This window comes from Oncorhynchus masou, chromosome 18, assembly GCF_036934945.1.
Source record: "Oncorhynchus masou masou isolate Uvic2021 chromosome 18, UVic_Omas_1.1, whole genome shotgun sequence".
Taxonomy (NCBI): domain Eukaryota; kingdom Metazoa; phylum Chordata; class Actinopteri; order Salmoniformes; family Salmonidae; genus Oncorhynchus; species Oncorhynchus masou.
The window spans coordinates 51,604,529-51,625,102 of record NC_088229.1 but is presented as its reverse complement, the minus strand read 5'-3'; the positions used below and the strand labels follow the sequence as shown (position 1 = coordinate 51,625,102).

The following is a 20,574-nucleotide window of genomic DNA, read 5'->3' as shown; positions in this document are numbered from 1 at the left end:
CAACACATATCTTAAGAATATCATGTTCAATTATTTTCCATGATATTCTTAAGATATGTGTTGACTGAATATAAGCAAGTGATGTCTGCTAAATAATCAAGTTAGGTTTCTCCAGAAATAAATATTCTAAATAACAAACTGGCTTTATTTACAAATTAGTGAGAATGTCTCACCCCATGTTCAAGAATTGCCTTTTACTCACTCACTCTAGGTTAAATGAAAACGAAATCTCCAAAATATTTTTACTTTTATTAATTAAGAATTATATAAAAGCCCCTTAGATATTGACACGGATCTTAATCCTCTAAATTTAATTATTGAGAGTCACATCATTGAAAAAAATATTTTTAGATATTACTGTAGGCCTACCATAGGCAAAAATAGTCTCACTAGTGTTGAGTAATGTGCTGCTAAAAGTGGTGTAGGTCTTATTTATTTAAAAAGCATATTGAAGCAAAAGGATTCGAAGCAATGAGATTTCAGCATCATTTCACGCTGCTCTGAGACAAGCATGGGGACTGGTCTTGATAAATCAATTGAGATTTTCATTTTCACTGAATCTCCATTTGGATATAGGTTAGACTAGAATTAGAAAATTAGGGTGCAGAAATGTTATGCTCTTAGTGTAACCTTAATTTCACTAGGCAAGTCAATTAAGAACAATTTATTATTTACAAGAACAGCCTATTCCTTCCTCCCCGTCTAGGAGTTGAACCCTGGTCTCCGGCGTGCCCTGCCCGCACAACACAGGGATTCTTTAGCTAAATAGCCCAGTACTGTACTGACGACCGTCACGTTGTACAGCTCCATATTTCCCGTCCCATCCTAACGGAAACCCAGAGGGTTTTTGTTTTTCTTGGAACAGAAACACCATAATATTAATCTAATTAATTAAGCAAGTACCAGTCAAAAGTTTGGACACACCTACTCGTTCCAGGATTTTTTCTTTATTTTTTACTATTTTCTACAACGTAGTATAATAGTCAAGATATCACAACTATGAAATAACATATGGAATCAGTTAAAAACAAATTCTTACTTACAAGGACAGCCTACTCCTTCCTCCCCATAGGGGAATTTACACCGGTCTCCCACATTCTCTAGTACAGACATGGCCTGCTCTCCCTTATGTAAGGAATTAGGCAATTTCCCATGATAACTACAGTATGTATTGTAGGCTGTGTTTACTTGTCAGACAGCACAGTAGCCTAATAAACAAATACAGGTGGCTTATATCTTAAATGCTTTCAATGCTTTATTTTACAAATGTAAAAGCATATATTGTACAGTACTGTATTTCAACAAAGTTGAACAAAGTTGTCTAATGAAGGCAAACAATTTAGAATCCTCCAATGCTGTAGCCTACTGCCAACTGGCACATTGTACAGCGCTATATTTTCCATTCAATCTTAATGGAAACCCTGAGGATTTCATTTTTCTTGGAATAGAAACACCATAATATTAATCAAATTTATTAAGCCAAATTTCTTAAAATCAATCCCATGTACTATGTTATGGCAAAGGTTTTATATTCTCTAGTAATGCCAACATGGGAGACTATTAAATGCTTCTCAATTAGGCGCTCTAGTGGTCAAACTAGCACTAACCTTGCATTAACGTAAAAAGTAACTGATAATTAAATAAGGTGCCATAGAATGCGGTGTGCTGCAGTATGGCACCACTTTTAAAGGAGGAATATGTAGATATTCCATTAAAAATCTGACGTTTCCAGCTACAATAGTAATTTCCAACATTAACAATGTCTACACTGTATTTCTGATCAATTTGATGTTATTTCAATGGACAAAAATATGCTTTTCTTTCAAAAACAATAACATTTCTAAGTGACTCCAAACTTTTTAACGGTAGTGTATATTACTTTGTATATGTAAAGACACGATTTAATCAAGAATAGTCTAATGGGTGACAATATTAGCATATCACTTGTGAATTATATATTGTTATTTGTGAATGATGCCCAGCGTAAGGCAAGAAACAATCCCTTTTTTTGCGTGACTTTTTCAAATCATAGTCGCACACCTCATGTTGCCTAGCGCATAGGCCTATATGTTTTGATAAGGTTTGTATCGCAACTAAAGTGGCCAAATAACTTCTTAAAATGAAGCACATTCATCCGCTTTACAAGGGGTGTAGAGCCTAACTGGCATACATAAGTAGCGTGTGAGTTTCAAGTTTGGGAAGATCATTTTCACATAAAAATGCACATTTATAATAAAAGCATTACATGCATAATCGCATTTGCAGTCACTTTTGATCATGTTTTTTTTTACCACGAATGGAACATTTGCGCTTATAGCCTACTGCAGTGTACGCATAGCTGCTCTTATAATGTGAAGAAATAGCCTAATAGTTTATTTTAAAAATTTGCTAAACGTTCTGATCTGTTGCATCAGCCACATTGCGGAAAAAGCGTTTTGGGATGCTAGTGGTTGTATTAATTTGGGATCTATCGCATCCCACAAATGTTCCAAACAATGTTTAGAATATTTATTTCTCGCACTGAATAGAATAGGTCAATTTTTGTACTATGGGGGATAGTAATTTGACACAGGCTAGTGCTTTTGCTGTTTGTAGAACTACTCATCTTGTTGACTGACGAAAAGTAAATGTGGACAGTTCTTCCAATATCTTCAATATGCCCCTTGAAATTGGATAAGGCAGCGTGCAGTTGCATCACCGATGTGTCTGTCTTCACTTGTAGCCTGTGAGAAAGACCCGTGATGGAGAGCCATGTGAGTGAGAGGTGATTCGGATCACGCAGCACTCAGGGAGAAAGGCACAACACAGCAATCTGGGCCATGGGCACAACGACCACTAGCTGCAAAAGGCATGGATTTGTTTTAGGGTGCATTACGGCCACACACAGGGGATGACACCAGGAAATTTGAGGCAAAATCAAGTGCTTGTAAAATTGTGAATGAGAGACTGATGAAGTACAGTGCCTTGCGAAAGTATTCGGACCCCTTGAACTTTGCGACCTTTTGCCACATTTCAGGCTTCAAACATAAAGATATAAAACTGTATTTTTTTGTGAAGAATCAACAACAAGTGGGACACAATCATGAAGTGGAACGACATTTATTGGATATTTCAAACTTTTTTAACAAATCAAAAACTGAAAAATTGGGCGTGCAAAATTATTCAGCCCCTTTACTTTCAGTGCAGCAAACTCTCTCCAGAAGTTCAGACTGGATCTCTGAATGATCCAATGTTGACCTAAATGACTAATGATGATAAATACAATCCACCTGTGTGTAATCAAGTCTCCATATAAATGCACCTGCACTGTGATAGTCTCAGAGGTCCGTTAAAAGCGCAGAGAGCATCATGAAGAACAAGGAACACACAAGGCAGGTCCGAGATACTGTTGTGAAGAAGTTTAAAGCCGGATTTGGATACAAAAAGATTTCCCAAGCTTTAAACATCCCAAGGAGCACTGTGCAAGTGATAATATTGAAATGGAAGGAGTATCAGACCACTGCAAATCTACCAAGACCTGGCCGTCCCTCTAAACTTTCAGCTCATACAAGGAGAAGACTGATCAGAGATGCAGCCAAAAGGCCCATGATCACTCTGGATGAACTGCAGAGATTTACAGCTGAGGTGGGAGACTCTGTCCATAGGACAACAATCAGTCGTATATTGCACAAATCTGGCCTTTATGGAAGAGTGGCAAGAAAGAAGAAAGCCATTTCTTAAGGATATGCATAAAAAGTGTTGTTTAAAGTTTGCCACAAGCCACCTGGGAGACACACCAAACATGTGGAAGAAGGTGCTCTGGTCAGATGAAACCAAAATTGAAATTTTTGGCAACAATGCAAAACGTTATGTTTGGCGTAAAAGCAACACAGCTCATCACCCTGAACACACCAAACCCACTGTCAAACATGTTGGTGGCAGCATCATGGTTTGGGCCTGCTTTTCTTCAGCAGGGACAGGGAAGATGGTTAAAATTGATGGGAAGATGGATGGAGCCAAATACAGGACCATTCTGGAAGAAAACCTGATGGAGTCTGCAAAAGACCTGAGACTGGGACGGAGATGTCTTCCAACAAGACAATGATCCAAAACATAAATCAAAATCTACAATGGAATGGTTCAAAAATAAACATATCCAAGTGCTAGAATGGCCAAGTCAAAGTCCAGACCTGAATCCAATCGAGAATCTGTGGAAAGAACTGAAAACTGCTGTTCACAAATGCTCTCCATCCAACCTCACTGAGCTCGAGCTGTTTTGCCAGGAGGAATGGGAAAAAATGTCAGTCTCTCGATGTGCAAAACTGATAGAGATATACCCCAAGCGACTTACAGCTGTAATCGCAGCAAAAGGTGGGGCTACAAAGTATTAACTTAAGGGGGCTGAATAATTTTGCACGCCCAATTTTTCAGTTTTTGATTTGTTAAAAAAGTTTGAAATATCCAATAAATGTCGTTCCACTTCATGATTGTGTCCCACTTATTGTTGATTCTTCACAAAAAAATACAGTTTATATCTTTATGTTTGAAGCCTGAAATGTGGCAAAAGGTCGCAAAGTTCAAGGGGGCCGAATACTTTCGCAAGGCACTGTATGTTCAGCCTGCGCAAAAAAACTAAGCAGAGCTCACACCTTTCAATCAACTTTTTTCAAGTCATCATTAGAGTCACATCATGCAGCCTTAAAGTGTATTAAAAATCTAAACATATAGCCCAACATTTGTAAAACAACTAAAGTTACATTAATAACTCTGAATTAAGCATATAAAAGTACCTATTTCTTTGTTAACCGCTCAACACAGAATAGCTGCATGTGAGCACTCCCTCAAGTCGTTTGGAGAAAATATCCCTTTTATTTTATTCAGCTTTGTTCAATTGTATTCTTCATATTAAAAAATTATATAAAATAATGACATGGAATTATAAGCAAATCTTGTCTGCTAAATGAACTTGTGAAGCCCACAGTAATTAGGCATAGCCAGATCAGGACGTAACAACTCAGAGTATGCTATTCTGTTCTTCTGCAATAGACTACAATTTCTTCAAATCGTGTTTCTTTAGACCCGTCTAAAATAAATAATGTATTTTGTGAAGGTTTAGGCTATATTACATGGATTTATTAGACTTTTTAAAATGTAGATGTTCCAAAGGTTTGCATCAGTGGCTTGTAGGCTATGTGTGAGGCCAGGAGATGTGAAACGTGTTTTTGTAAATTAACGCTCAATTTCCTTGAGACCGACAGTTATTTGCTTGACAATCACCGGCTGACGAAATGTTGTGACTGCCACAGCCCAAGTCCTGACTCATGACTGCCAGTGCAGCGGTAATACAGTCAAAGCAACAGCCCTAGTTGTCATGCTATGCACCCAGTTTGTGTGCCTGCATTAGTTGTTTGTGCACACTGTATGGTTGTGGCTTAGTTCAGGTATGGTTGTATTGTGGACTTTGGTGAACATTGTATAGTCATAGTGGCTGTCAATAGTTGCTCATGATCATGTGATGAGGTAGCCCCACCTGCGAACTTCAAAACCAGTCTCTGCCCTGAGGCCAAGATGGAATATCCTCTTGGTCTAACACGTTGGATGCTCCCGTGGGTCACGTCTTAGACCGTTAGTCCAAGAGGAAATTCCCTCTTGGTCCGAGGGCAGACACTGGTTTTGACATTCGCAGGTGGGGCTACCTCATCACGTGACCATGAGCAATCATGCCAGACACATATCCGCTACAATAGCATGGTTGAGGCATGGTTGCACTGTAGTCAGAGCATACTGCTGACCTGGTTGTCCGACTGTCCCTCAGAGCAGTGGATATGTATTCAGAGAGTCTCTTCTCCATCAGGGCTACTCGAATCCAGGCTCGACCCTGCAGAAGACAGACAGGCAGACAGCCAAACACTATTAATCACATTTATTTATTTGTCATGGACCATGTACAACATGCCATTGCACCAGATTTAGCTTGATAGCTACATTTAATCTGTAGTCCCTGCTAAATGCCAGTGAGACAAACATAGCGCTACTAGGTTTTAAGTAAGTAAGTAAATAAGTAAGTAAGTAAGTCAGTTATTCAGTCAGTCTAAGTAAGTAAGGATAACGATCTCTTGCCTTGGCCCGTGAGGTGCTGATGTTCTCCATGTTCTCAATGCTGCTGATGCAGCTGTTCTGGACCTTTCCGCAGGCCAGCCTGATGAAGTCCCAGTAGCTGCGCTGTCCATCAAACCAGCTGCCCGACCCTGACCCCGCCCAAAGAAAGGGTCACTCTCAAAACACTGCTTTTTGGAATGCATCCCTCTTCTGATTGTGATACTTTAAAATGTTACAGTATGTCTTTTTGTACTGGCAACTATTCAAATGTATTTGATACTATGTCAATGTTCTATGGTTTATGCTAGTTTTACCTGTGAAGCCGTGGCTGAGGATGTGCTCGAGGACAGCTGCGAAGTTGATGAACTCCTCTGATGAGTCATCGATGGGTTCGGCGGTGTACTTCTCCAACAGAGTCTTCACTGAAAACCTATCAGGAAGAGAGAGATGGTTAGTTAGTAGATGGTCACTACTAACTGATCCTGTTTCCACCAATCAACACAAAGATTGTTTCATGTGAATGTTGAGGGTGGTAACAGACAAACAATTACAAACTATACTTGAAGCAACTTGTCATAATACCTTCATGAGACTATAATATCATTACAAATTAGGAAAAACAAATAATGATTCCAATAATTTTAGAAAGAACAGGAGTCTGTGAGGAAGCTCTCAAAAGAAGAGTCAATCAGCTTTTACCGGGTGACTCAAATTTACAACACTGCATGAATAAGACACTTCTAGGAAATTACTCAGTGAGGAAAGAAAACAGCACATGCTCCAACAAAAGTAATAACAGTATAATTTGTAAGTTCAATGTGACAAAGACAAGATCTGCCTATTGTAGGCCTATATGTTCCTCTACATACAATACGTTTTTCCTTTCACCAATCTGTTGTTATGGTAACTAAGAGATATTTCTTGCAGAGCAAAACACTCATGCACTAACTTTTACGCTAAATAATTCAGGAAGTCCTTTCACAGAATGTCCAATGAGACGGAGCTATATTACTGGGTGAAAATAGCCATTTGGTCGCACTGGCCCCTGCTGAATAACCATTTCAAACCTCCTACATTTCCTAAGGTCATTAGACTCTGATGGGTAGGCTACTGCAGAGCCAGATAGATAAGGATACTATAATAGACTCTACAGTCTTAGTGTTTTGTCTTGTTTTGCACCCTAAAGCACTGCTCAGAAATATTAGTGTGAGACTGTATGTAAATGGAGGGCCATTCATGTTCAGGTGGTCAGTCACTATGATGAATTTCAGGGAGGGGAGCGAGCGAGCAGGCAGTCAGCCAGCCAGTCAGTGTCACACACACACACACACACACACACACACACATCACAATGCTTATTCTAACGGTAGTTTGGTAACAAGCCCAGGCAGAGAAGCAAGTGATTTCACTCTCCATTGTCCGGAGGGTAACAATGTCTCCTTCAGCTACACTGGGGCATCCCGGATACAAGAGAATATTTGGTTGACAATACGGGAAGCCAGCAGTGCATATATTCACCTGATTTTTTATTGTACTTAAAAGGAGCTAGGGCAAGACACGAGAATTTATATCCATGGTTAGTTCAGGTAGTCATTTTTTCTTTCAATTCTAATGTGATCTACTGGATCATAATGTAGAATATGCTCTATATTTATAGCTCTGATACAACTATAAGGACACTAGTGGTACCCCACACTACGGGCGGTAAATCATTGGATCTGATTAATTTGATTCAATGCAATTCGATCTTTGAGGACTGCAACCATAGAAATACAATGTATTTATGCTACTAATAAGATATTGTCAACTTCCTGTCTATGGTTATTTTGCTCACTGCTCAATGTCAATTTCTCACTGTCAACCTATGAGTGCAACTATTACTGATTTTGCACAGACATTTTTGGGGGTTTCAAATGCAACTGGAGCCAAGTAAATTTTTAGGCAACTAATTTCGAATTCACCGGGGGTATCTTGTGTGACTATAAAAGTCTGTCCGCGACCAGGCACAGTAAAATAATTTGTTTGCAAAAGTTACTGGCCTGCCTTACATCATAGAAAGCCCTTCAAAATATAATTACTATTGTAATGCATAATTGCTATGGTAATTTGGAATGTTCAGTCAATGAGCCCCACTGGGCACAGACGTCAATTCATTGTCTATTCTACATTGGTTCAACATAATTTTATGAAATTAAATTACATGGAAACAACATTGATTGAACCAGTGTGTGCCCAGTGGAGCATTATGGGTAAGGTAGTCGGTATACAGTTTCCAAATTGGCCCACAAATGCACACATCATATGCATTGTGACAGCACTGTTACCTATGGCAACCGCAGCATTCCAAAAACAAAACCTGGGGGAAAAAAACAATAATACAAAACACAGTGGAATATAAAGTGGCCAGTGGCATGTAATAGGGTGATGAGCTTCTTTTGAGCCTAAAATGAAGACAAATGCTGCAAAATTGTGGGAGGCGATTCCCCTGTTCTGTGGCTTACTGTATAACACTATAGAAGACTGGAACCTTAAAAAGACTAAGGACCACTTCTAAGGACATTGCATTTCCAAGGACTCAACATTGCAATAGCCTATTACTCATCTTCCTATTGTAGGCAATTTTAATGGTCTCCTGAGCCTATGTATCCTGACTCCCTGGGGTACCAGCTGCTATGCTATGTCCTTGCCCATAAAATGTTGTCGTCATAGCAACGACACCATCCGCGAGGAGACATGATGACATGAGACACTCTCAACTCACAAGAGCCAGGTCGATGGAAAGGATTCATTAACAACTTTAAAAAACAGTCAAGCTTGTGCTGTGTTAATCTATTTGTAGTTTCGCTCATGAACATTAAATAATAAAGATGTGCCCCCCCCATCCAAGTCATCTTGTTACAGTATAGGCCTATGGATGACGTAATTGCTTCACCAAGCTACAGTATGGCTGCTGTAGCCTTTCTTGCAAGTGCTCTGTATTGAAGGGGTGGTGGAAATGCTGGATCTCTTAGTTTTGAAGGTTGAGTGTAAATGTCAAAATGATTCATTATAAAAACAGGAGATAGCACATCACAATACGCTATTGTAGACTTAAACCTAAGGAGTGAGCGAAATCTATAGGCACACCCATTTTGTAATAGCCTACATCTTAAAAATGCGCACATTACCTGCAAACGGTGATGAGGTTCTTGCGCTCCACCGCAACACTCCGAGAAATAGAGGATGTTTTTTTTGAGACGTCAAGCATAGCCATAGTTGCCTGCACACAACTCGGCTCCACGGAGATGGCGGCACCGCTCAGCCCACTGTTATGAATCCTGCACCACAGGACCCCTCCCTGCCCGGGCGATGCTCCTCATCCACTTTTCTGTTGTTAGGGGTAAAAAAAAGATGACACTTTTTTAAAGACGCCCTCGCATGCCTCCACGTTTAAGTCTACAAGCTGAACCTCGGGACCTGCATTGACAATAACAGAGAGCCGAATAATCTATACCGGTATTCCGCTCTCTTCCTGCTCTCTTCTCAGTCGGCGAAATGTCCTTCCGTAGGACGAGGGTCTCGACAAAGAACCGGTTGGGTGATTGGTGTAGCTTTCTTGAGTGCTTGACGTCACACAGACGCCATACGCTATACTGTCTGTTATTATTATATATTTTGATTTAACTAGGCAAGTCAGTTAAGAACAAATTCTTATTTTCAATGACGGCCTAGGAACTGGCTTGTTCAGGGGCAGAATTACAGATGTTTATCTTGTCAACTCGGGGATTTGATCTCATGCTCTAACCACTAGGCTACCTGCCGCCAAACCACTAGGCTAAAACCACTGCCGTTAGCTAGCTCATCCACTGTCATGAGCAGTAGCACATACCTAATGATCTGGGAAACCCAACTTCAGCTTTCGATCGCTAAATTAATTGGGAAATAAATTAAAGCTTCACCAGCTCTACCAATTAATTTTAGTTTCACTGTCCAATCATTCCCCCAAAAATGTGCCCACTAATTGTAATGTTTACCTTAACATAAACTGTCTGGTATGCATTACCAACGTGGTATTGGAAACCCATTGTTCGAGACTGGTGTTTGCTTGTTTGCAGACTTTTTTGTTCAGCTTTGACGGTGCTACTGATAGTCGTGGTGGTGCTTGGCTTGCACGTGCAAATTCAGAACACACTGCATTCTATAATAGAGCTGTGTTATTTGAAGTGTCATTAATGCGTCAAATAGTGTTATTGTCAAATAGTGCTATTTGACATGTATCTTTTTTGACACGCAAAGACCCAAACAGGGTTCCATAGTATGTCATGAAGGCAATATCAGTGATGCAATTACTGTGTAACTCCGGTAGGGCAACATCTGAAAAATAGCGCACTTGGTAGTGTGTACCGGTGAAAGCCAAAATCACCCAAGACAGAGAAAGGTTGATTGTCAAGGGCAATGAATTCAATTATCTTGGCCGTTAATGGATTTCGCCTTTGAGTTGTCTCATTGAAATATTCTTACTCTTTCAAATGTCTGCTCAACTTGTTGACTGCTCGATCCACACAGCAGACATTGTGGGCTAGGTTAGGAATGTTGTGTTGCACGTGTAGAGAAAACTTTTATGTGGTGTCATTGTGTCATGTACCTACATTATATAGGTATGCACGTAAGCTTTGACATCTCTTTTGCACATCGCCTATTAAACTAGACATCGGGCCGATACCGATGTTGGCATTTTTAGCTAATATCGGTCGATTCCGATATGTTCATCGATATATTGTGCATCCCTACACATAATGTAACACCACTGACTCAAGTGATAGTACTGAGCCATGCGACAAATTAACAATCCCTCCACCTACTGAAAAAGCTCATGCAGTCACAGCTAGTAAGGTCAAAACGACACCAAATACTGATTTTGCAAGCTATGAGGAGCTTAGCAAGACATTTCTCCCACATGTTCCCGTACCTACCTCACAGCCAGTGTCCACACCGCCCTCTACAACATAAAACAGTGACACGCCATGTAGAAGCCTGCAGTCTGGGCTGACAACACACCCAAAACACAAGAAGATAATCTCCTTAAGAGGCCTCTCCTACCTTCACCGTGGGGATTTGAAAATACAGACTACACATCAGACATCACCTACAACAGTATGTGTAAGCATTTAGAGGAAGGAATCAAAGAAGACTTCAGTGATTCGGAAATGGTCAGAGGCGTGCTCAGAATATTAAAACCAGAACATTTTTAAGACATGTTGATAAATAAAGAGGAAATGACAGTAGCAGAGCTCAAGGGGTTCCTCCAGGCCCACTTAAGAGAATAGAACAGTACAGGAGCTAATGGGCGCTAGACAAGATCAGCAAGAGACACCACAACAATTCCTCGACCATGTGATAGGGCTAAAACAACGAATCCCAAATGACATGATGCAGGCATAAATACAGTGCAGCCACTGTTCGAGATGTTTTCCTACACACTGTGCACAAAGGGCTTGGGTGTAAATGCACCGAAATTCGCTGAGACCTCAAACCCCTACTCTCAGGTAACGATGTCAGTGACGAGACAATATTGAGACTTGATGAGAAAAGCGAGTGTGGAAAGTGAAAGACAATGAAGGAAAGGCTCCATGCTTCGTCAACACACATCACATGCACACAGATAGCAGTTAGGGGTAGACGCAGTACCAGACTCCAGTGTCAAAACAAAGGCATCTGGGCGTAAAACCAAGATTGACACCATGCAACAACTTTCAGCCAAAATAGATGCACTCACGAGTAGGGTTGAACATTTTGGGGAATATTCAGAGGTGGAAACTTTCTGTGGGAATAAATGGGAATATATGGGAATTAACGGAAATATATACAAATTCATATTAATACCATTTAAATGTAGATGTGTTTTGCATTGGATATATTCTCCATTTCATATGGAGACAGAAACATAAACATTTAACCTTATAATAAGTAGACATAATTGAAAATGATTCAATCATTCCAATAGAAATGTTAAAAACTATTTAGTTACGAATTGAACTTTAATTAAATGAGTTGACTCTTCACATGGGATGATTTCACTGAACAACAAAATAAAGGGTATATTGAATGATCCCCAATGATTCATTGCATCTCTCAAAAACGTTTTCAACATACATCTGTAAAATGATAGTCTACAAACGAAAGCTTTGGTTGTCTTCCTCTCAGGTTTCCATGTCTTCTCCCTGGACCTCCTCAATGTCAACCTCTTGAACATCAGACTTTGAGGACTCATCTTCACTGTCACTTTCCAACCTTGTTGAGGATGGCTCGTTGTCACGCTCAAAAAGCCTCAAATTTGCCTGGATGGTCACCAATTTTTCAACATTTGTATTGGTCAGCCTGTTGCGTGCTTTGGTGTGTGTGTTCCCAAACAAGGACCAGTTACGCTCTGAGGCGGCTGATGTTGGTGGGATTTGGAAGATGATGGCGGGAACAGGGGAAAGAGCCTCAGATCCACAAAGTCCCTTCCACCAGGTGGCTGATGAGATATGTTGGCATGATTGCCAAATTGCAACTCCATTCCAAAGCCCTTGCTTGGAAGTGTACTTTGCCAGACTGCCAATAACCTTGCCCTCATCCAGGCCAAGGTGGCGAGACACAGTAGTGATGACACCGTAGGTCTTGTTGGTCTCTGCACCAGACAGGATACTCTTGCCAGCATACTTGGGGTCCAACATGAACGCAACATTGAGCTACAACTGGCTAGGCAGTTGGTATTCTAAATCCTGTCTGATGTTACTGCTGTTCCTAAAGCCATTGACATATGTTAGCCTACTGTAACCACATACAGTGTGTGTGTGTTAAGGTTGGGCGATTGTGTACAAGCCTACATTGCCTAATTGTGCCCCATAGTGATCCTCGATAGTCGACCGCTATTGGGGGGGAGGGTCTTTCTTATGGCTAACCATGTATTATTTGGAAAGTAATAAATATATTTTTAAAAGCATTCATGACTTGCGTAAACGTAATATACTAACTATTACTCCTGTTAAAAATATGAAATAGTATTACAATTGGTGAAGAGCACATTATGACTTGTTTAGGACTCGAAACCCAGAGTTTAGGACTTGAGACTTGACTTGAGACTTGTTGGTCTTGACTTGAGACTTGATTCGGACTTGCCTGTCTTGACTTGGGACTTGACTTGGGACTTGAGTACTAAGACTTGAGACTTACTTGTGACTTGTAAAACAATGACTTGGTCAAAGACTCTGTCAGATAGTGCCCGTGGCATTTACCTGTAAAGATGAGAAAAAAATTGCAACAAATACCCATAGTTCAGCAGTTAAATGAAACAATTCCTTTGTAAGATAAAAGTTTTAAAATGTGAAAACAGGTGAATTAACACTCCTCAGTTAGCAGGCTCAAGTAAGCTAAAACCCACATGTAAGCAAATACTAACTAGTTGAAATTGTTAACAAGTTTGAAATTATTTAAACACACTTTGCTCTAGGCTACTATTTACTAGTTAACAAAAAATCATATGTCTTATGAAATATATTCACCCCACCCAGTATTGTAATCAAAACTTACCAGAACGCATGTAGTCCTTGGCTCAGACAGTGTAGTAGGGTGGGCTCAATAGCATCTCATTAGTGTGTAAGATCTTGAGAATCAGATGTACATGTGATGGAAGAGTGCACTGCACATGTGATGGAAAAATGCACTGTGCATGCAGTGTCATGCCCTGACCTTAGATATCCTGTTTATGTCTCTATGTTGGTTTGATCAGGGTTTGATTTGGAGTGGGTATTCTATGTTCTATTATTCGTATTTCTATGTTTTGGCCGGGTAGGGTTCTCAATCAGGGACAGCTGTCTATTGTTGTCTCTGATTGAGAACCATAGTAGCCCTTTTTCCCACCTGTCTTTGTGGGAAGTTGACTTTGATTATGGCACATAGCCTAAACCTTCACGGTTTTGTGTAGTGTTTATTGTTTTGTTAGGCGTCTTTTTCTAATAAAGAGAACATGTATGCTCACCACGCTGCACCGTGGTCCTCTTCATTCTCAACTGCCATGACATGCAGAGAGTTACAATTCCATTGAAATTCACCAAAATATGCCACAAGACCTAAAATTGCTTTATGTGTATACCACAAAAACTGTTTACTGTTATAAGCAAACTTCTTTGATGATTTTAAGTAAAAAATCCCCAAATTCCAGGGCTTAACTCCCCATGGAACATTTTTGGGAAAATTCTGGACATTTACCGGAAAGTTTCCAACACTATGCAACCCTACTGTCACGAGTCCGACTGAGGGTGGTTTCCCTTCCCGGTCGGGTGGCGCTCGGCAGTCGTGGTGGCGCTCGGCGGTCGCCCGGCCTATTAGCTGCCACTGATTGTCTTTCCTCTCCCTCCTTGTATGTTTATTGGTAGCACCTGTGTGTATGATTAGTTTGTCTTTATTAGACAGCTGGCCCGCCTGGTTTTTGTGCGGGATTATTTTTTGTAACCTTCGGCTCTGTGTCAGAGGAACGTGTTAGTTCCTAGTCGTGCATTTTTCAATCGTCATTTTGTCATTCCCTGTGTTTTGGGGCCGTGATTATTGTTAGCACCCTGTGGTGCGTAGTGCAATTAAAGAGCACAGCATTGTACTCTCTGTCTCCTGCCTTTGACTCCACACCCATGACACCCGGATTGTTACACCTACTCACGAGCATAATCGATTCAAGGAAACAGTCAATATTGCTTATTTTTCAGTGAGGAAGGTCACAGGGCCATGGGCTGTGAAGAAACCAAAGCACCAGGGAAACTGGAGCCGGTCGCTGCAGGGGGACACCCAGTGACCGGGCCCCGACAACCATCCCAGGCTAATAGTGCCCAAAGAACTGAGCTTAATACAGAGCCGTGTGGTAATACCAATACTCCTCCCTGTATCACACCAGAAGTAGTCAGCGTACAACAGAAACATAAGCTGAGAAAGATCTCCACTTTACCATCACCAGACCCACCAGCTGCTAAAAATGAACATGTTGTAAGACTCATAGGGAGAAGAGCCCTGACCCAATGTAACTTGAATGGCTTAGCAGTAAGTGCTTTGCTTGACACAGGAGCTCAAGTCAGCATGATAGATTGTATTTGGAAAGACATACCTGATCTTGATATCAGATAACAAATTGAAATCATTAACGGTGATAACGAGCTGGAGGTGTATGCAGTAAATGGAGACCTCGTCCCTTTCGATGGTTGGGTTACCATAACAGTAAACTTACCTGGGAATGAGGACCCCAGTCTGTCAATAAACGTTGCTTTCCTAGTGAGTAGTTTACCACTGGAGAGGCCATTATTTGGGTTCAATGTACCTGAAGAACTGGTCCAAGGGCATCCAGAAAGACTAATACCTACCCTCATTACCCTACTCTGTGGGGCCATCTCTGTCCCGATTGACAAAACAAAGGCCATTGTGAGCTGTATGCAGACCGTAAAACCCAATGTGCAACAAGAATGCCTGAGACATCACCGTTGGCCAGGTAGCTTGGATTAAGTGTAGAGTTCAGCTCAGTATGGACCAATCCGATGCCCCAGTGTTGTTTGAGCTAGATGAAAACGGTATGCCGCTACAGCAACTGGATATGGGCGATGGCTTGCTAGAAATCCAGGACCAATGGAGGCCATATGCTGGTAGGAAACAACACAAAACACATCATCATCCTGCCACGAAAGACAGCTCTGGGCAGTATTCAGCCCATTCAGAAGATGGTTGAAACTGTCTCATCCAGCAAATCAGAATACAATGTCAACAGTGTTACCAGCCCACCAGCTGATGGAAACCCATCACTGTGGCACCCGCCAGTTGACATCAGTCACCTAGACAAGCGGCAGAAAGAGGCAGCCAAGAAGATGTTATATAAAGAATCAGCAGTGTTCGCTCAAGACAGCAATGACCTTGGGTGTATTCCAAGCCTACCAATCACTCAACCTCAAAGATGACATTCCTGTGCTGACAGTGTACTCATCAGTCCCGAAGCCATTGTTCCAAGAAGTTAAGGGGTATATTCAGAGCCTCTGTATTGACTACCGCCTGTTAAACCAGAAAACGGTACTTGACAGGCGCCATTTACCCAGAATCAAATACCTGACTGACACGCTTGGTGGCTACTCCTGGTTCAGCACCTTAGACCAGGGTAAAGCCTACCATCAAGCACATGGTTGAGCTCTTTAATCACCACTTCATTAAGTCAGGATTCCTATTTGACTCAGGCATGCCTCCTTGCAAGTCCAACATTTCCTCATCTCCCACCCCTTCTAATGCGACTATCCCCGATGCTTTTCTTTTTCCCCTGCCCCGCTACAAAGTTTCTCCCTGCAGGCAGTCACTGAGTCTGAGGTGATAAGGAAGCTCCTTAAACTTGACCCCAAAAAAACATCTTAGGTCAGATGGTTTAAACCCTTTCTTCTTTAAGGTTGCTGCCCCTATCATCGCCAAGCCTATTTCCAAACTTTTTAACCTGTCTTTCCTTTCTGGGGAGGTTCCCATTGCTTGGAAGGCAGCCACAGTTCATCCTTTATTTAAAGGGGAAGATCAAGCTGATCCTAACTGTTATAGGCCTATTTCTATTTTGCCCTGTTTATAAAAAGTGTTGGAAAAACTTGTCAATAATCAATTGACTGGCTTTCTTGGTGTATATAGTATTTTCCCGGGTATGCAATCTGGTCTCTGCTCAGGTTATGGATGTGTCACTGCAACCTTAATGGGCCTCAATAATGTCACCATTGCCCTTGATATTGTGCTGCTATTTTTATTGACTTGGCCAAAGCTTTTGATACAGAAGACCAATCCATTCTTGTGGGCTGACTAGGGAGTATTGATGTCTCTGAGGGGTTATTGGGCTGGTTTGCTAACAAACTCTCTCAACGAGTACAGTGTATAAAGTCAGAAAATCTGCTATCTCAGCCATTGCCTGTCACCAAGGGAGTACCCCAAGGCTCAATCCTAGGCCCCACACACTTCTAAATTTACATCAACAACATAGCTCAGGCAGTAGGAAGCTCTCTCATCCATTTATATGCAGATGATAGTCTTATACTCAGCTGGTCCCTCCCCGGATTTTGTGTTAAATGCTCTACAACAAAGGTTTCTTAGTGTCCAACAAGCTTTCTCTACCCGTAACCTTGTTCTGAACACCTCCAAAACAAAGGTCATGTGGTTTGGTAAGAAGAATGCCCCTCCTCCCACAGGTGTTATTTCTACCTCTGAGGGTTTAGAGGTTGAGGTACTCACCTCATACAAGTACTTGGGAGTATGGCTAGATAGTGCACTGTCCTTATCTCAGCACATATCAAAACTGCAGGCTAAAGTTAAATGGTTTCCTCTATCATATTTGTGCCTCTTTCACCCCAGCTGCCAAACTAACCCTGATTCAGATGATCATCCTAGACATGCTAGATTACGGAGACATCATTTATAGATCGGCAGGTAAGGGTGCTCTCGAGCGACTAGATGTTCTTTACCATTCGGCCATCAGATTTGCCACCAATGCTCCTTATAGGACACATCACTGCACTCTATACTCCTCTGTAAACTGGTCATCTCTGTATACCCATCGCAAGACCCACTGGTTGATGCATATTTATAAAACCCTCTTAGGCCTCAATCCCCCCTATCTGAGATATCTACTGCAGCACTCATCCTCCAAAGAACACCCGTTCTGACAGTCACATTCTGTTATAGGTCCCCGAAGCACACATCCCTGGGTCGCTCCTCTTTTCAGTTCGCTGCAGCTAGTGACTGGAACGAGCTGCAACAAACTCTCAAACTGGACAGTTAAATCTCAATCTCTTCATTCAAAGACTCAATTATGGACACTTACTGAGAGTTGTGGCTGCTTTGTGTGATATATTGTTGTCTCTACCTTGTATTTTGTGCTGTTGTCTGTGCCCAATAATGTTTGTACCATGTTTTGTGCTTCTCCATGTTGTGTTGCTACCATGTTGTTGTTATGTTGTGTTGCTACCGCACTGTGATGTCATGTGTTGCTGCCTTGCCTTAGGTCTTAGGTCTCTCTTTATGTAGTGTTGTGTTGCCTCTCTTGTTGTGATCTGTGTTTTGTCCTATATTTAGATTCTATTTAAAAAAATATATATCTCAGGGCCTCGTCCCCGCAGGAGGCCTTTTGCCTTTTGGTAGGCCGTCATTGTAAATAAGAATTAGTTCTTAACTAACTTGTCTTGTTAAATTTAAAAAATGACTCAATCTCAGTCTTCAAAGTTTGAATCTGATCCATATGCACCTTCATCAGATGAACAGAACGGTACCGCCCTGAGCCCCCATCGATTACAGTGGCCTATGAGAGAAATGGTAGACAAATTAAGAAATCAAAGTGACCCCAACACACAAATGCTGCGTACACACTTTAAGAATATAGCAAAGCATCTTGTTTACATTCTTTATTGTAATCACAATGTCACAAATAATTTGTATCTACCTTTCCAAATACTTTCAGAGTTTGGGATTTACAAATGTGTGCTTTTCATGTAGTTTTTGTTCAATCCAGTTCGGATTTAAGTACAACGTTTGAGTGACACCTTTAGTGAGAGGTCTAATGCTTAATATTTAACTTCTTGGTGACAGGGGGGCAGTATTGAGTAGCTTGGAGGAATAAGGTGCCCAGAGTAAACCGCCTGCTACTCTGTCCCAGATGCTAATATGTGCATATTATTAGTAGTATTGGATAGAAAACACTCTGAAGTTTCTAAAACTGTTTGAATGATGTCTGTGACTATAACAGAACTCATATGGCAGGCGAAAACCTGAGTCAAATCCAACCAGGAAGTGGGAAATATGAGGTTTGTAGCTTCATTTAAGTGATTGCATATCCAATATGCTGTGTCTATGGGGCCAGATTGCACGTCCCAAGGCTTCCAGCAGATGTCAACAGCCTTTAGAAAGTTGTTTGAGGTTTGTATTGTGGAAGGGTGTCGAATAAGAGCTGTTTCAACAAGTGGACTAGGCTGAGGCCAATCAGTTGTTTACTGCACGGTCACGCGGGCGCGCTGTTCCTTCTTTTTCCTCTGTAATGAATACGCTATTGTCCGGTTGGAATATTATTGAAGATTTATTATAAAAATACCCTAAGGATTGATTGTAAACATCATTTAACTTGTTTCTACAAACTGTAATGGAACTCTTGACTTTCCCTCTGGATTTTGCGCTTGCGTTTTGTGCCTTTGGAATAGTGAACTAAACGTGTGAACAAAACGGAGGAATTTGGACATATACAGTGGGGCAAAAAAGTATTTAGTCAGCCACCAATTGTGCAAGTTCTCCCACTTAAAAAGATGAGAGGCCTGTAATTTTCATCATAGGTACACTTCAACTATGACAGACAAAATGAGACGAAAAAAATCCAGAAAATCACATTGCAGGATTTTTAATTAATTAATTTGCAAATTATGGTGGAAAATAAGTATTTGGCCAATAACAAAAGTTTCTCAATACTTTGTTATTTACCCTTTGTTGGCAATGACAGAGGTCAAACATTTTCTGTAAGTCTTCACAAGGTTTTCACACACTGTTGCTGGTATTTTGGCCCATTCCTCCATGCAGATCTCCTCTAGAGCAGTGATGTTTTGGGGCTGTTGCTGGGCAACACGGACTTTCAACTCCCTCCAAAGATTTTCTATGGGGTTGAGATCTGGAGACTGGCTAGGCCACTCCAGGACCTTGAAATGCTTCTTACGAAGCCACTCCTTCGTTGCCCGTGCGGTGTGTTTGGGGTCATTGTCATGCTGAAAGACCCAGCCACGTTTCATCTTCAATGCCCTTGCTGATGGAAGGAGGTTTTCACTCAAAATCTCACGATACATGGCCCCATTCATTCTTTCCTTGAAACGGATCAGTCGTTCTGGTCCCTTTGCAGAAAAACAGCCCCAAAGCATGATATTTCCACCCCCATGCTTCACAGTAGGTATGGTGTTCTTTGGATGCAACTCAGCATTCTTTGTCCTCCAAACACGACAAGTTTAGTTTTTACCAAAAAGTTATATTTTGGTTTCATCTGACCATATGACATTCTCCCAATCTTCTTCTGGATCATCCAAACGCTCTCTAGCAAACTTCAGACGGGCCTGGACATGTACTGGCTTAACCAGGAGGACACGTCTGGCACTGCAGGATTTGAGTCCCTGGCGGCGTAGTGTGTTACTGATGGTAGGCTTTGTTAGTTTGGTACCAGCTCTCTGCAGGTTATTCACTAGCTCCCCCCGTGTGGTTCTGGGATTTTTGCTCACTGTTCTTATGATCATTTTGACCCCACGGGGTGAGATCTTGCGTGGAGCCCCATATCGAGGGAGATTAATCAGTGGTCTTGTATGTCTTTCATTTCCTAATAATTGCTCCCACAGTTGATTTTTTCAAACCAAGCTGCTTACCTATTGCATATTCAGTCTTCCCAGCCTGGTGCAGGTCTACAATTTTGTTTCTGGTGTCCTTTGACAGCTCTTTGGTCTTGGCCATAGTGGAGTTTGGAGTGTGACT

The 20,574-nt window shown here is 41.3% G+C and overlaps 1 protein-coding gene across 2 annotated transcripts in view; it reads right to left on the bottom strand.

The window, feature by feature from the left end:
• rundc3ab (RUN domain containing 3Ab) overlaps positions 1–9,622 on the bottom strand; it is a 51,423-nt gene extending 41,801 nt beyond the window's left edge. Inside the window, exons 1-5 of one of the 2 annotated variants that reach the window (XM_064923633.1) lie at positions 9,572–9,622; positions 9,246–9,445; positions 6,393–6,508; positions 6,100–6,227; positions 5,772–5,857 (exon numbers count right to left, since the gene is read on the bottom strand). In XM_064923633.1, the coding sequence (XP_064779705.1) occupies positions 5,772–5,857; positions 6,100–6,227; positions 6,393–6,508; positions 9,246–9,331 (416 nt within the window). In that variant the 5' untranslated portion in view covers positions 9,332–9,445; positions 9,572–9,622. Of the gene's footprint in view, positions 1–5,771; positions 5,858–6,099; positions 6,228–6,392; positions 6,509–9,245 lie in introns of both variants that reach the window. The other variant, XM_064923632.1, reaches the window with a different exon arrangement.
• Between the last annotated feature and the right edge of the window lie 10,952 nt (positions 9,623–20,574).